Raw genomic sequence first — 18288 nt, 5'->3', positions numbered from 1 at the left:
GTGTGTGTGTGTGTGTGTGTGTGTGTGTGTGTGTGTGTTGGGGGGGGTTGTTACTCACCGCCTCCTGCTCTCTCTGTGTCTCCAGGAAAGATGAAAACTCCACCAGTCGTAGTTTGGTGGTACTGATGGAGCGACCCTGCCACGCTGGCTCTCTGTGTGTTTGGGTTGCAGTAGGAGGCTCATAGCCTAGACACACACAGAGACGTGTTTCCATCACTTTTGGGGACTTTACATAGACTTATATTCATTTCCTGGATGCTTAACCACCCTCTAACCATAACAATAAACATTACTTGCCTAATCCTAACCCTGACCTTAACCAAACCCTAACCTCAACCTGACCTTAAAGCAAGTCTTCATCCTAGTTGCATTTTGTCCCCATAAGCAAGGCTGGTCCCCACAACAAGTATTACACACACACACACACACACACACACACACACACACACACTCACAGTCTGTTTAACCTCACTTCACCACTGACATCATGTACAATCATGCTATTGTACAGGGTTAGCAGTGATGCTAGCATTATTCTTTGCTATGAATGTGTAAAATTTATGCCATTACTGCAGTCTCATGGAAAAAGCTTGACTGAACTGGGGTTGCAGCAATGAAAAGAGCTTAACAAAAGTAGGTGTAAAGGTGTAACAATGACGAAGACATTAAGTCTTTTAGGTGCTGACTCAAAGCTCACATACTCCATTTGTGCTATTGTTACAGACAGCAACCGCCACTCTTTGACTAAAATTTACAGCCTCACAGGGACACATCAACAATACAGGTGGTGAGCTGTTTTCTTAAATTCCTGAAAAGTAGTTTTGGTTGATCCATGTTGATACAACAGGTGTTGTGCATCAAAAAGGAGTAAAGCCATGGCTGTGTGTGGTTACTGTCCGCCATGGCAGCAGCTGACTGATATCCTGCAGGCTATGCTAAGAGACACACTGTCTGTGGTGCGCTACTGACTGGAAAACATCATCCTGTGTGGCCTCTGAACGTTGACATGAGAGGTTTTTCACCACATAGTGCTGATTATCGACTAATAGCAATTTAAACAGGCTGTCCCTTTACAACATTCATCACTTGGGAGGACTCAACCTGCCAGTAAATTTATCTTCCATTCTGAAATTTAAAGCTAGTTAGCTGAGCCTTCTACTCTAAGAACATATTCCCACTAGAATCAGCCAACCAGATTAGACTAGCTTGTTGACATTAATGCTGATCCACACTAGAAATTGCTTTCTACACTCATTGTTCTGCTATTTCAGCAACTGCCGAGTCATCGGCTGCTTCTGCAACCTCAGTGCTTTGTCACAGAAAGGAGGCAGACCGACTTCAGTGATGAGTCCAGTTGTGGTAATGGCAAATGACCAAAACTGTGATTCAAACCACTTCCTGTGTGCCTGGCGGAAGTTAAGGGAAAAATGACTTTCTGGTGCTCATCCACACAGATATTGCACCAATCAAATTGTAGCAGATTACAGTACTGGCATGTTCAGTCACACACAACGCACACTGAAGAACACAAATGTGAACTTAACCAAAAATCACACCAATGATATGTAGTAACTTCTTAGTAAAAAAAGTACTTTCAGTTCACCCGGTAACTACTGTTGTTGTGTTGGATGTTATACTGTCCCTGAAATAATTGGAATAAGCAATATTATTGTCACATTAAGACCTTCTATTATTAATGCAAAGATAATATAAAAGCGTAATAATGTGAGTGCATCCTTTCAAACTGCAAAAAGAAGTGCTTGGAAGCTGCTCCAAAGTCATATAATCATACAGAAAACCCTGTTGATTAACCCCGTTGGCTAAAATGTTGGTGACATTTTAAATTAAACAAACACAAATGCAAACACAACAGGCGACATCAAGGTCAACAAAATTTATCCAGGTCATCTAAAATAATAAAGTCAATACTGTAATTATCGCGTTAGGCCTAGAAATAAGAAAAAACTATTCAGGAGTGTAAGAAAAGTCAGGTTGACACCAGTTTGACCTCTTCACAAGACAAACCTCAGGGTGCAGCGGGGAGCTGCGAGCTTAGACAAAGTGAAAAACTACCCTGTAGAGAGCCAGTAGGCCCAAATGGCAGTAGAGAGGACCGCCTGTTCACTTTACAGAAAGGAGATAATTGTACCTTCGTCAGTCTCACCTGAGATTGTGGTGGTCCCTGCTGTCTGCACAGAGTAGGCTTGCTGAGAGAACGGCTTGATGCTGAAAGAAACCGAGACACAGACAGACAGACAGATGGACAGGAGAGCATTAAAAAGAAGAAGAGACACAGTAGTAGGGCCAGTCACACTCTATCTAAATTATACAGGAAGAAATTCTGCTTCTTATCTTGTATGGACAGTAGCAGGAGCACAGATGTCAAGAGCATCTCTGAGTTCTGTAAAAGCTACAGCAGCCCCATTTACTGCCATCATCATCATCATCTTCGTCATCATTGTCGTCATCATCATTATCATCATCATCATCATCATCATCATCATCACATGGTCATATAACAGCAGCTAGCAATGAAACGAAAAGGCTTAGATCTTGCAGTACATTTATATCCCGCTAACTGTACAAATATAAACTAATGAAAAATAGAAAACAGCAGGACATCAGGATTTAGGATCCAAGTCCATTAGATTCAAAACATGTGCATATGATATTCATCACAGACAATAAAATCAGTCAGCAATGGACAAGATGAGGAAAGACAAAAATCAGTTGAGGTGATCATGTTTGATGGATGTACCTGTTTCCTCAAACACTAACCAGGGCCAGCAACAAATGTTTACATATATTGGCGCAGTTTTTACCTGGAGCATCATCACTGGACAATGACAATGAACTTCTTTGCCTCTTGGTATAAATCATGCGAGTGGGTGCGCGAGCAGGAGGCATGTATGCAGGGTGTGAGGTTGTATCCGATGCTCAGTTTTAAGTATCGCGTATCTGTTGTACTGAGCCATTATTAGGCTGATGTTGTGTATTCTGATCTCATAATTGAAGTGCTAAGGCCTTAATAGAAAAGTTATCAGCAGTGACTGTCTGAAAAGTTGTCTTTACCTCCCTATGGTATAAAAACAAGATACATAAGTCACTAAAGACTGCTAGCTAGCTCAGTCGCTACTAAGAAAGTTTGAACAGCTGACCCTTCAAATTAAGTGATTTTAATCTGCTAACACTGCTAGTCTTAAATCAAGTGTCACTTACTCTTCTGTGGTGGAGCTGGACTGTCCTCCAGGAATCATCCCCTGCCACAGCTGAAAACACACACACACACACGCTCACATTAATACACTGGACTGGTGGGTGTGCTGCTATGCGTGTACTCGAGCTTCAAACTAAGCATTATACCAGATTATACACAAAAATCGCTTTATTATTACTCACGTTCTTGTGTTTCCTGTATTTATTTGAAGAGAATGAACACTGTGTGTGTGCGCGCGTTACCTGTGCGTTGCCAGGAAAGCTGGCCCGTACTATTCCAGGCAGGAGCTTGCTGTGTATGGCAGTGGCCGAGACGATCTGAGCTGAGGACATAGAGGAGATGCTCTGCAGAGCCTTCTCCTTGGCATTCTGGTCCTGCACGGCAACAGACAACACGTCCATTATCATCATCGTAACAAATATACTGGTCCTCTGGTCCTACGCACTTAAAACCCAAACTAAATGCAAAAAATCATGACTCTAATGGATGAGCCAATCCAAAGGATAAAGGAAAGCAGGAAATTCCAAAAAGTTTGAGGAGAAAGAAAAGAATGACTGGAATTATCTTTAGTAATAAAACAATAACCCTGAAGGGAAAAAACATAAAAGTTGTTAGTTTGATTGGTGGATCCTGCTACCTTTTGATAATACAAATTAAGTACAACAATTTGGGTAAACTGCCCAGTATCAAGGGGCTCATCTGCCTACAGGACAACCTGTTGGTACATTTTCAGAAAACTTGCTTTATTGACAATAAAACACTGATTTAAAATGCTGGAGGAAATTGCAGGAAATATAACACAGGGCTTTGGAGGAATAAAACAAATTTTAAAAACTGACACCATTTCAGTGCTTTTGCTGATAATCCTGACAATCAGAGCTACCCAGGCAACGCAAGGGGTAAGGCCCTGTTAACCATTCTAACTTTTCTAATTATCAGCAAAAGATGTTGCAGAGAATTTAGATACCGGTAATATACCTGTCTCTATGAGTGTGTAGTTTGGGTGTGGTGGCTTGGTCCTGCTTGTGGCCTACGGGGAAGTCAAAGCAGCATCCGTGGCGAGCAGAACACAAAGCAAGCAGTAGAGTTCACTGTTTTGTGACTTCCCACAAAACAGTGAACTGTTTGCTGCCTCAGGGCAACATTTCCAGTAAGTCTGAACTCCTGTGCTCATTTGTAACATCTAAACTCAACATGAAACTGTGAGCAGAAAACAACTGAATGAAATGGAATTAGGGGCTGGGGGATCACTAATTGGCAGCTTCACTCAAGTTAATTGGCACTGAGAGAAATCTCTCCTCCTAGGGGAGGTAATAACATTATAGGAGGTACTAAGATGGGGATCATGCTGGATTTTCATATTAAATACCAGGAAACATATGGGTTTGATAAGATCCTGGACCTGAAGTCATTTCTTTGAAACGAGCAACCGATGTGTAATAGTTTTAATTGGAAATCCAACAGCGGGGAAAGCGCTTACATCAGACTGTAATGCTGTACAATTTTGATGTGTCATTAGCGAATCCATATGTAATGCTATAGTGTTGCTGTAGAGAGCATCCATTACTTACTTTGATAATTTAATTATTCTTACTTTTTTTGGATAATCTTCCAAGTCATTTATTGAAAGATGAGGCCAACAATAAGGTGTCGGTCCATTTCTCACAAGCCCATTTGTTCCTACTGAAGATACAGATCTTTCAAAAAGCAGGTCATAAAAACAGTTTCGTTTGGCGATAGTGTTGTTGGTAGGACACATTTATTATTGATTCCACTCTTTTCATTGATTTGCTGACAATATAACAGAAATAAAATGTCGCTCCTGCAGACAGACTGATTATTGGATCCAATATTCAGCATTTTTCTGATTATCAGTGTAAGTACTGTTTTTGTCCAAATGCTGATAAAAATCAATTTAAAATAACTGTTGGCTGTTGTTAACTGTTGTTTAACTGTTGTTTAACTGTAATACAAAACAGTATTTAGATTTTTGTATTAACAACCTGAATCTACAAAGCAACTAGTAACTTGAGTTATGAAATGAATGCGGTTAAGTAAAAAGTACAGAAGTACAGTGCCTCCAAAATATAATGGAGTATATATATATATATATTATAGAATATAATGTTCCGCACAGTGACAGACCAATCTATTTATAATTCATTGTGTTGCACAATAATACAAAATATGTTTGCCAATATAACGCTGAAGAAAACCACATATGCATATACACTGTATCATCAATAACAAGTTGGCATAAAGTATGTTAGACCTATACTGATTCAAATAACCTCTGTCACCAATTTGTCATTAATTTTATGACAGCAAACATCAATTCAAACTTCGCTTTGTCTCCATTCAGAGTTCCGACTGCTCTTCTTGGGAAAACAAGAGCTGCTTTGTCACTTTACATAAAGTTAATTACAAGCAACAGTGAGGACGGAAGAGAAACAGGGAGGGAGGGAGGAGGGGGAGGAGGAGACATGGAGGGTAAGAGATTAATAGACTGAAAGGAGGGTGGAGAGAGCGTAAGAAGAGGGAGGGAAGAGGAGAGGAACAAATGAATGAATGTATGGATATAAGAGAATGACAGGAAGAGGAGGGGGGTGAAACCCTAACAGGCCTAATTAGATACCTAGGATACTGGTGTAACTGTGACAGGCATCCATCCAGCCACAGTGAAAAGTCCACAAGCAAGGGACAAACACTGAATTCACACAGCTTTTGTGCATTATGTGGTGAAGTAGAGATAATAAAATGATAGTTGTTGCCTCTACAGGCTTCAGGGCTGCCCAGTTTTCAATGTGCTATAGATTGCTATAGATTGTTACTGGTTGTAAAGGTTGCAGTATTTTTCATATTTTGTTTTCCCAAAGATCAGTTCTTTATCAATGTGTTAAACACTGTGACATCTATTCCCCTGAGGTTTCTGTTACAGCTCTTTGCATTTTTCTGTCTGTTCATCCATGGTGGTCATCAGTATTAATCCTCAGTAATGAGCTGCACTTGTACCAAACAAACTGAAAATAAAAACACATCACTTCATGTCCACCTGTGGATCTTTTACAGGAAAAAAAAAATGACCAAGAGTGTAAATGTTGTTGGATCACCATGGCCCCCCTTACCTTTAGCTTAGACTGAAACTCTCTGGATTTTCTTCTGGCTAAGACCTGGATGTGACTGGATACCTGGAGGAGAGGAGAGGAGAGGAGAGGAGAGGAGGGGAGAGGAGAGGAGGGGAGAGGAGAGGAGAGGAGAGGAGAGGAGAGGAGAGGAGAGGAGAGGAGAGGAGAGGAGAGGAGAGGAGAGGAGAGGAGAGGAGGAGGTAAAAGGAAGGGGGGTTGGAGGGTAGGATAGAGAAGAGGAAGGACCAAACAGTGAGTTGCCATGGTTATGAAAGGGCTATTGGGTACACACACACACACACACACACACACACTCATACACACTACTCCCCTGACAACAGTGAATAGACCCATCTATCTATGTACTTCTTTTGAGAGAGCAAAAAGACACCTGGGAACACAGGCCAACAACTAAGACACTAAGATGACACTACATACAGATGGCGCCACTTTATATTCTGCCAAGCAATCTAAACAAATGTATTTCAGAGTCTAATCTGTCCTCTTCTAATGAAATATACTATGGAAAAACACAAAAGCCCTTCCTATATTTCTAAATTACTTCTGAACAAAGTGCATCTACATGGACAGCAATGTAATAAGTAGTTAATTATAGTCATATTATAGTAATAATGTGTCATTTTTTGTGTACAGCACATATGGTTAGTAAAGTTGCAAGAATAGCGTGGCTGCCACTCGTAGTCAGACAGAAGAGCTCATACCTTTATTGTTTTCTCACAGCACAAAGAAGTCACCATGTTTGGTTGTTGTGTATTGTAACAATAAAGGCCACAGAGTTTTCCCTACTGATGTATTTGCACGGATCACCCATTTATTAAAGAAATTCTTCATTGTAGCATGGAATACAGGAGAAGTGGGTAAGGATTAAAATATCTACCAAAAAGAGCCTTCACACAGATCTGTTCCAGAGGAACTAAACTAAAACTAAAAATCCATCCATGGAACAGAACTGTAATCAATCAATATGGTTCTCTTCATACATCTAGATAAAGACGGTCTAATGCCATTCTACTTATTTTGTTTTCCTATTTTCATTTAAAGATCATAATTTCCCACATGCCCAAGACCGTTAAAGATGAAAAGCTTTACTTTAGCAAAAAGTTGGGAAGATGACATTAGAGGAGAGCATCAGTGGAGAAGTCAACACTTCCCATGATGTATTGTGTGTACCGCCACACTGGTAGAACTGCTAAGGCAGCAAAACAAAATCATCATTGCCAGTGCTGTGGTAGATACTTGTTTATCTATGGATAATAAGCTCTGTGGTGCCAAGTATGTAAGTACAAATACAAATTTTGAGATATTTATACTTTACTTAAACATTTCCATTTTCTGTTAGTTCATACTTGTACTCCACTACAATTCAGAGAGAAGTACTTAACTTTTTACGCTACTACATTTATACGATGACTTTAGGTACTTTGCAGATTCCGATTATTAACCCCACGACCCTAATGGATAAGCGGTATAGAAAATGAATGAATGAATGAATGAATTCTGATTATTAACATGAAATATAATCTACAAATAAATTATGAAACATATATATTGGTCAAGACTGAATTTCACAAATTACCCAGCTATATATCAAGTAATTAAACTAAGCCTTTACCTACTGCAACATTAACATGAGCACATTAATGCATCAAAAATAACAATTCTGAAATGTGCCATTCTGCAAAAAGAGTACTTTTGGTTTTTAGAATATTTAGATATTCTAAGCACCTAATGAACAAAAAGGCCGCATAAGATCTTGCAAAGTGCAGCTTTGATTTGTTCTTATTTTTTGCCTATTTACCATTACAAATCAGCTTTTGAACCAGTCTTTTCATCACTACAGTTAGCACCATTCCCCCAATTATGTCTGTATAATGTGATGTGATACATACTGTAGACAGTATGATTGGATTTAATGCACACTCCCATTATTACCTGTTTCCTTGTCCGCGTCTTGCCTGTTCGGAGCTTGATGTATCTGGCTATCAACTCATTTCGACCTGGAGGGAAAAGACACAGAACATACAGATGAAACATGCATGCCGTTTTCTCTCTAACACACACACACACACACACACACACACACACACACACACACACACACGCCATAAGTGATCTTTCTTTCTCACAGACAATCACAAGCAGAAATCATATGACCCTGACAAACAACTTAGTGCCTGATTTAGCGCTGTTGACCCAGCGACCCTGTGACGTGCAGTTTCACACAGAAGCATTGCAATCACCAACACCTCTGTTGAGACCTCCACACATCCATACACACACACACACACACACACAAAATCACACACGCCATGGCCCTGAATACACATGACCCAACAATACAGGCATTCATGCAGACCAGCCGTCCCCTGATTAAAGGAACCAGCAGGCCAGCTGTACCCATGCTTATGTGTGTGCACATACACACGCACGCACGCACACACACACACACACACACACACACACGCTTACAATGCTGAATAATTCAACCCATTCAATAGGGAGCACAGCAGACTCAGCATGACCTGGCTAGTATAGATTAGTGAGGGAGAGGGAGACAGAGAAAAGAAGCAGAAAACCATAGTGTTACATCCAGAAAACCTGTGACAGAGAAGTGTGTGTGTGTGTGTTTACATATATATATATATATATATATATATATATATACAAACATATGTATATATATATATATATATATATATATATATATATATGTGTGTGTGTGTGTATATATATATATATACAGATAGTGTTGCAGTACATGGTCTAAAAAGTCTGAACAGGTTGCAATTTAAGATTAAAATCCCAAGTTGGGCAGTTTTAAATATTTTATGAATTTCTGGGCCTCAGTGGCTTAGTTTGGTTTGGTTTGGTTTGGTTTGTCTCCTGCCCTTATTTTGTTTTGACCAAGTGGAAAACCAAAGTCAAGCCAGCTGGCCAACTGATGGTCAAGATCAGCACAAAGCCAAACCTCTACACACTATCCAAATGGCTTGCAACAATAGCCCTAACTAACTAGCAGATGGTGTGTGTGTGTGTGTGTGTGTGTGTGTGTGTGTGTGTGTGTGTGTGTGTGTGTGTGTGTGCATGTGTGAGCGTGCGCGTGTGCTCTGACCAGTCCCACTCTCACTGAGATAGGGAGCTTAGTCTGATAAAATCTACAGCTCCCCATGCAGGTGTTTTCCTTCTAGCAGTCAAAAGCTGCGACTGACAACAGCACACACACAAATACACACATGCACACATGTAAATGTATACACATGCATGAGTGCCAGCACACACGCACACACACACACACACACACACATAGAGTGAGTCCTGGCTGTGGAGGCTGACATCTGACTCCAGAGGGGCCAGCTGGTCTTTCTAGGAGGCTTAACGGTGAATTATCATCCTTCACTAACCCTGCGGCACACATCCCTCGCACTCGCCCTCCCTCCTTCTCAAAAACTCTCCAGCACACACACACACACACACACACACACACACACACACCCTCACTCTGTCCATCCATCCATCCTCTGTTCTGGCTGTTCCCTTTTCCCCCTCCTCTGTCCCTCTTGTAGTGAATGGGCTTCCCTTCTGCTCCCTCCCTCTTCCCCTCTCTTTCTCTCTCTCTCTCTCTCTCGCCCACTTGCCCAGTAAAAGACTTCAAGGCCAAAGTCAGATGGTCATTAACCGTGACGAACAGAAGCCACCCCCACCCCTCTCTATCTGCAGGCTGAAGCAGCTCTGTGTGAGCAGATATTGAGGGAGATGACGCATATGCTAGTTCTGCGATTTTGGAACAAAGATTTGAGAACATGAAAGAGGATTCACAAAAACAGAAGAAACAAGAAGCAGGTTTAGGATAACAAGATAAAATCAAAAGGTAACTCAGTTTACAGTAAATGTGAATATGAAGTCCAAATGAGGTGATGTGAGGAGGAAATCCACAAATTGAAAAAAAGGGTTTGAAATGAAATACTTTCCACAACACAGCAACCTTTCAATTAATCCCCACTTAAAACCAAATTTTAACTGATTTGTCACTTGCCACTAATAGCTGATGAGCTATGAGAATTATTTTTTTTCTTGGACCTATTTTTTTCTTTTCAAGTCTTCTAAAAAACATTACAGCAGTAGTGTACTGTCCCCACGTTCATTTAGCAGAGTGAGTAAGATCTTCACATGCTGTACAGAATGGCTCAAAAACCCTTTCGAAGTAAGTTCAAAGCCTCGCTGAGCGTGCTCACAAACAAGGCTGCGGTGAAGTGGTGTGTATTGTCATTTAACCTGTGGAGACCTCAGAGACCAGGGGCCAAGCTCTGGCCCCGGAGTCTGGCTTCACTAACGCTGAGTAGGAGTTTGTGCTTGTTACAACATCCACAGGACACTTTAAATGGCTCATTTGTTTGTTCACCATCTGGTTCAGAGGTGGATGCTCCAAAGATCATCATTTAATTATACGGCATTCCGCAACGAGACGGATTTCGTCTTAAAACTGATTGTCTCCAGGTAGCACTGGCTCAAAACATCACTGCCCCTGCTAACCACACAGTTAATCTTTCATTTATTACAAATGGTGCCAGTTCCTTTACACAGTAACTAAACCCTGAACATTTTTGCCACCAGATGACATCACCTGCAGAGTGCAACAGGTGGTGCCTTGACCTAACACCAAAGATCAGCCAACAACAGTTTGTATATGGCTGCATATGTGACCAACAGCAAACCAGCCATATGTGCTAAGACTTTACAACTTTCTCTAACTAGTCTAGTCTAGTAGCGAACCTTTTGATTTTTTTAATTTTCAAAAAGCCTTCAACCCCAACGAACTCCAGTGACATCACTTGAGGCAGTTTTATTCATCGTGCAGCCACCAAAGGCTTTATACAATTTAAACGTGCAGTAGTCTAAGACCTGTCAACAGACTTGGAGGATCTGGGCAAACTTCTTTTTGCCTCAGGTCCTTCAGAATGAGGCACAAGAACTCTCAGTCCTGATAAAAGATGTGTACAACACCTCCAGCTAGAGGAAATTAAATGTCACTTTTCACTGAAAGGGAGAATAGGCAGGGTTTATACAGTATGAAAGGCTGGATCAAATATTTTAATAAGACTTTTGAATATGTTTGGGAGATATTTGCAGTCAGGGTCAATACCACAATCTACCCTTCCTTCACAGCTTAACTGTCCAGTAGATGTATATGATGTTAGTGTAGGGGACAAAGCCACAGGCCATTACATCGTACCTCTGCTGTACCGTCACCAAGGAGAACAGCGCTATTATTTATACATTTATTATTTCATTCTCTCCCTCTTTTATACACATCCATTTATGATTTTTCTTCACTTCTCTCCTACTAAGTTCATTCTGGCACTTTTGCACATTTTCCCTTTTCCTTCCTATTTCAGCCCATTTCCCCTGCGGCCAGTGGGGGGTATTTTTAGACTCAAATAGGTCCCCTACCTATAAGATACTCCCCTTTTCTTTTCTGTAGGAATATTCACCTGCCACTCATTGTACCTTTAATGTAATGCTCGAAGAAACCATAAAACCATCATTAATGGCACGGGGGCCTGGTGTGAATAACAAAGAAAATAAAGTCAAATTTTTAAGGTAAACTCAAGGTTAGGTTGCTTTTACAGAAGCAGAAAAACATAGATGAATGAGATAATGCATGGATGAAAAATGTCAACATGCACTATTCTATGTGCATTATGAGCAAAAAGTAAAAACAAACTAGACAAACTAGTGTTTCGTAATTCTGGTGGGCACAGATGTTATAATAACGGTTATAACCCCGCGGTCTCTATGCCAAATGTTGCTCATCGCTTTTCAACTTCCCTGCTCTGCCTCTGAAAACACTGTCTAGCTCGATTAGATCTTAGCGATAAAAGTGTCAACAACTTGGACACAAAGTCAACAAGGTAAACCAGCAGTGCTGATCATGCCATAGAGCAGAGAGGCACAGTGAGACTGACTGACAGCTGACTGATCAATAAGCTTTAGCAGGAGTGTTGGTCAGTAGGCCAGCAGTTCGGCTAGCGTGGTTTGTCTGGACATTAGTATGAGAGTATATGTGACCAAAAGTATGTGGTCAGCTGTGTCCATAACGCACTGGTCTGTACTTTTGGTGTGGGACTGTTGGTGGGTTTGTCGGACATTTTTTCTGACTTCTTTGTGAGAACAGCTTCCTGCTACAGCTGGACATAAGAATGATGAAGACTTTAAAATGTTTGGTCTTGAAATATTATTTACAGGAAAATATTAATTGATGCAGCTTAAAAAGGGATAGTTTGTTATGAAAGACTTTACTGGTATGCGCAGAGTCTTGAACTCCACCCAAATCTAGCAACATCGTGGTGAACGCCGACTGTGAGCCAGGCCACCGAGCATCAGCACCTGACCTCACTCATGCTAATGCTTTAAGACACTTATACTTTACTTGAGTATTTTCTTGACATGACACTTTGTGCTTCCACTCCAGTCATTTTAGTGTAAAAACATGTCATGGTTTCAGCTTCTCCAAGGTGAAGATATGCTGCTTTTCCTCCGCATTACATAATTTTTTTTTTTTAATAATAAGACATTTGGAGAAATCAATCAATTAAGGGAGAAACTGATCAGCAGATGAATCTGTAATGAAAATAATCATTAGCTGCAATCTGATGCAAAATAGTTCAAAATGAGCTCCACCTCCACCAATTACAACATTAATGCACGAGTCACAATAATATAATGAGATCACATATAATAGTGTAACAGACACAGGGGGCATTTTACTGCATTAGGCACTTTTACTTTTAAGACATTTACTTAGTAGCGTTCTCAATTCAGGACTTTTACTTGTATTATCATAGTTGTGGTGTTAGTAAATGATCTAAGTACCTCCTCCACCACTGCAACAAATACATATGGTTTACATATTCAGGTGTCCACATTTTGCAAATAAAGTATCAAATATCTCGGATTTAATTTAATACTCAATCCTAAAATTCAAGTAGTATCATAAAGAAATCACCAGAGTGCACTCTGCATACAGAGGGGAGAGAAAGAAAGAAAAAACAGAGCGAAAGAGAGAGAGGGAGGGAGGCGCAGCTGGTGGCAGCCAGAGTACCATCTGTTCATCACTCTATTAGTTCACACACACGCACACACACACACACACACACACAAATACATATATAGTCTCTCTCTGTCTCAGTGTCACACTCATTCTCAGAAACACTCACACTTACACATGATGCACCTATAGCACACCCCTATTTCCTCTCTTTTACAGATCATCTTTCTCTCCCATGTCTCTGACACTCAGAGCCCTGTGAGACGGCCCTCACACACAATCGTCTATCCAGTAATTCTCACAGTCTGACACACCACAGCCAACACAACAACTCACCCAATCACTGGATGTGTTTATAACAGTGCAGGGATGTTACATTCTCCCACAACACACTGTGTGAACTGGTGTTGAACAATCAAAATTATCCACACTCTATAAATATGGCTCTTTGCCATATAAATACACAAACAAATGCGCTCCAATGTGTTATGTAACTTAGCCTCACTCAAAATCTTTCTCCTTCAGTATGAAAAGATCTACTGAGCAAGGTAGATATATTGAGGAAAAGTACTTTGCAACATGTTTGAGTTTCATATAATTTGAACTGAATATTTCTGGTTTTGGCATCTTGCTCTTGGTGGTTTTGGATATTTTAGAAGTAAAGCACAACAATTTACATCCAACTTCTGCCTATCACTCACCGTACATCTTTCCTTCATCTGACAGTATTATCTTCCTTCTTCCACACGGTGGGTAGATGGCCAGGGCCTCCTGGAAGCTCTGCTCGATGTCAGGGCTCCAAACCCCCTCAGGGTCCCCATCCATGGTCTTATCTCCTCCCGAGTCACTCAGTCTGTCCATGTCTTCCCCTGCACTCTCACTGCCACTCCAGCTACTGCGCTCCATACTGGCAGCTAATGTTAACTAGCCAACGGGTACTCAGCACTAATGCCAATTGTTTGACTCTAAGTAGGTGACGTGAAAAAAGAGCTAAAGGCTAATGGCAAACTCAAGCTAATACTAATGACTGATTAAGTCCCAGTGGGAACAGCCAGCTGCGAACAAGTATAAACTGAATGCTAATGCTAGCTGCTGCTTTGACAATGCTAATGCCAAATGCCAACTACGAGTAAAAGTGGCTCGTACAGAGTGGAAAACTCAGCAAACTGGTCTGAAATCCAACATCAGATGGCAGGAACCCTAAAATGGAAAAAACACACACATACATACACATAAAATATTGTTAGTTTCAATTAACGTTGTGCACGGCAACTTTAAACTGGGGGCCTCATACTTCAATGTCACATGGCTCAAACCGTTTTTAAAACATGCAAACATTCATGGCTGAAATGCACTGAAAAACGCAAGTAATTTATTCAACTGTCTGAAGATCTTACTTAAGTTTCAAAAACACGCCATGCTTTGTTTCAGGGTGAAGCATGACTGGTCAGCAACACTGCTTCAATACAACACTATAGAATAGTATAAAGAATAACACAATAGAACGCAGTTTAATGTCAAGAAAGAAATTTCACATGGCAAAATCATGTTCTAGAGGTTTGTTTTTTGTTGTTTTTTTTTCAAATGTCTGCATAATGAGTTACCATTGTACATGTACAGTATTTTCTCCGGGCTACAATGCAGCAAGAGTCAACGGTTTGAGGTGAATGTCCAACAGCCTGAAGAAATACATCTAATGCTGGTAAGTCCAGCTTTCTCTGTATGTTGTGCTGCTCACTGCTCTTCAGATGATTTGGATTTTACACAGGTGATCAACACAATGCAGAATTTCATTTCAAAAAATTGCAAATAAATGAGTCATTCTCATCTGATTGATGTTGATACAAAGTATTTTTTAAAGGAGAAAATATTTTCTAGTGCAGCTTTAACTTCTGATGAATACATTGTAGGACTGTATCCCAATTGCTACAGGGAAGTTATTGCTTCTTTTCATGTAGGAAATTGCCTATTTTGTTAAACTGTGGTAGCTTAAATCAAATCCACATACACATAAACGGAGAAAGTGAATGGGGGCAGGCAGACAAACAGACAGAGACCACTACAACATTCAGCTACTACCAGATTTAGGAAGCAAAAAAAGACACACTAAAGGAGCTTGCCAGCTGCCTACAATTCTTCTAAAATCCCCCACGGTAAACAGCAGGGTTGGCGCACTACACACCACACTCACAGACCAACATATGCACACACACACACAATTACAGTGCCAGCTCCTTGGGCGAACACATGTCATTTTGTCTGGTCTTGTACTGTTCACACTTCCCATGCTCTGTCCCTTGTCACAGCCTTCACAAGCCAGCAGTGTGAAGTGTATGTCAGTGTGCATGTGTGTGCGTGTGTGTCTGCCCTGGCTAATTTTAACACAATTACACTTGACAGTGTGCATGCGAACACGTGCAACTGAAGCATGTTGAAGCAGCAGGTAACATTTTGGACACATCTTAACCCTGTCCACACACTTGAGCCCAGCACAACACATTTTAACACCTGGGGGGAAACACTGCAAGGCTGCAAGAAAACATGCACTGGCTTTGACTCCCAGTCATGTGTAATGAGGGTGATCTGCTGGTTTTTTGAGTTTCTCATCTGGTTCTCTCTCTTCATGCTTATTCTATTCACCCTCATGTCCGTTTCCTCTCCAACTTCCCACCCTGGCTTTCTTCCCCTCTTCCCTCCTGCCCTCCCCCAGCAGTTTTCCATTCAGACAAGGATTCATTCATCCAGCAGGCTGTATAGTTGACTAACAGTGGCAAGATTTGTTTCCTCTAGTGTGAGTGTTTGTGAGAATGTAACTGTGTGCACTAGCGTGAAGTAACCATTCTCACAGGTAACAGCAGCTGTGATCACCTTATGTTCAATGTTAGAATGATTCCACTGATGAGAAGTTTGCTGTTGGAAATAAAGTATTAAAACATTTCAAACCTGTTCTGCACTGTCAATCAGATTCTGTCGTGCCTATCCACACACTCAGTATGTTCTTAACATTTCACCACAAAATGTTAAATATACAACTTCAATTTGCTGTAGGGGTTAAGATAGTTAAGATAGATAGATAGATAGTTAAGATGTTTCAACTGTCAAATGCTTTTTAAATCTGCCAGGGTGAGTCTTAGATTAGGTCAACTTATCACAGAGCTTTAAATATTTACGAAGCAATATTTCATGAGTAGTAATAAACCAAAAGAATATTATAACCCAACAGTCTTATAGTGCCTTTCAGCTCATTGTTTTGATTTTTGCTGCATACAAACATATCATTTATTCTATTTACAGCCACAGCAAGTAGTTCTTTGTGGCAAAAAAGCTTTGTGCACAACTTTCCCCAGCACCAAATACAAGATTAAGTTAGCATCTAGCTTGTTACATAGCGGAGTATTTAGTTGCTAAAGGACTGGATTTTCCTCAGGAGTTGGTGGAGACCAAAGCTAGGCTAACAGGAGAGCATATATTAAACTTATTCATCAGGTGGACAGAAACATGACTGCGGATGAAAGCGAATGCTGCTGTGTGTCTGCTGGATGTGCAAAAAGGCAATTATTTTACTAACATGTCAGTGACAACAAATAGGCAATGTCACCAGCAAGGCATATTCAATAAGAGGCCTTACATGCTTGACGGCCTTGATCTACTCCTGTCTTCAATCAATTATAGTCTGTGAATCACCACAAAATGAAGACTTTCAGTACAAAAGCAGTTCTGTACATTCAACTAATCTTTTAGAGGTTCTCTCTGAACAAAGAAAAAAAAGAAAAAAAAGAAACACACACACACACACGATGAAGATGCAGGGTCTCAAGCCTTAAGGTTTGGCGACTTTTTCCTGTCATCAAAAAGTTGCTGCATTTTACTTCTGAACCATTCACAAAATATTTGGCCTCTTTAGGGTCCATGCTGAAGCAATTACAATGAAGTACAGATGTTTAAATTGAATGGCTTTAAAATCCCACAGTCACACTTTGTCTCTGTTCTGTTTCTCAGCAGACTCAGCAGTGCTATTTTTCTATTATGGTGCAAGGGCCTTCAATCTCCAAATTCAGCATGAGTAGCTGCCAGTATTATGTTTCACTGCTCTACATGTGTGTGCTGTAAAATTTCAACATGGTGTGTAACGTCATTGTGTACGCAACTGCATGTAACTTATGATAGACAGTAAAACTGAACTCCAAGAATTAGTGCAATGTTGAACACCCATAATCCTCATCATTCTATGATGGAAAGACTGATCCTGAATTCTGATAACAGTTCACATAATAAAATACGGTCTGCAGAAATATACAAAACTCTTTCTGCAAATATACAGAACATGCAAAAGTTAGTACAAACCCCACTGTTGTGTGAGCATTGCTCCTGTGTGTGTGATGTTTACAGATGGTTTAGTTATTAACAAATGAAGTTTGCAGTTTGCACTACATTCTCCACAAGGCATCTAATCAACCAGAGACCTCAAATGCACTCAAATAAACCGGAGCTGGCTGCACCAAGTGTTCCTCCACTCACACTTCAAGTACAAAAGTCCAAAGGCTAATTATAAATTCAGTATTAAAGGTGGGATCAGAAATGCTGGAGAAAGACAGCTGATTGCATCTCATTCCTTGGCTATTAAATAATGACAACCTGGGTAACCTAAATGATACTGGTTAACTAGCAGGATCTGTGATCTGAATCAACAAATTATGCTAGCTCGTTAACGTATGAGTAATATGGATCAACGAGTAAATAAGGAAAATAGAAAAATGGTTGACGTAACTGATCTGATACTTTCAAAATGCTATGAAATTGTAATGTGCGTTCAGTGTGTTTTCCACTGTCCCCCTCTTAGTGTGGTCAAAAAATTAGCTATTGCATGTTTAGGTTTCATA

At 40.4% G+C, this 18288-nt stretch overlaps 1 protein-coding gene across 1 annotated transcript in view; it reads right to left on the bottom strand.

Moving 5' to 3' along the window:
- tead1a (TEA domain family member 1a) overlaps positions 1–18288 on the bottom strand; it is a 39447-nt gene that overhangs the window by 8890 nt on the left and 12269 nt on the right. The window contains exons 2-8 of the mRNA XM_046394073.1: positions 14110–14608; positions 8296–8360; positions 6343–6405; positions 3460–3591; positions 3220–3269; positions 2165–2226; positions 59–186 (exon numbers count right to left, since the gene is read on the bottom strand). Coding sequence (XP_046250029.1) covers positions 59–186; positions 2165–2226; positions 3220–3269; positions 3460–3591; positions 6343–6405; positions 8296–8360; positions 14110–14314 — 705 coding nt within the window. The 5' untranslated portion in view covers positions 14315–14608. The remainder of the gene's footprint in view (positions 1–58; positions 187–2164; positions 2227–3219; positions 3270–3459; positions 3592–6342; positions 6406–8295; positions 8361–14109; positions 14609–18288) is intronic.

This window comes from Scatophagus argus, chromosome 7 (genome assembly GCF_020382885.2).
Source record: "Scatophagus argus isolate fScaArg1 chromosome 7, fScaArg1.pri, whole genome shotgun sequence".
Lineage (NCBI taxonomy): Eukaryota > Metazoa > Chordata > Actinopteri > Scatophagidae > Scatophagus > Scatophagus argus.
This window is presented reverse-complemented; position numbering and strand designations above follow the sequence as displayed.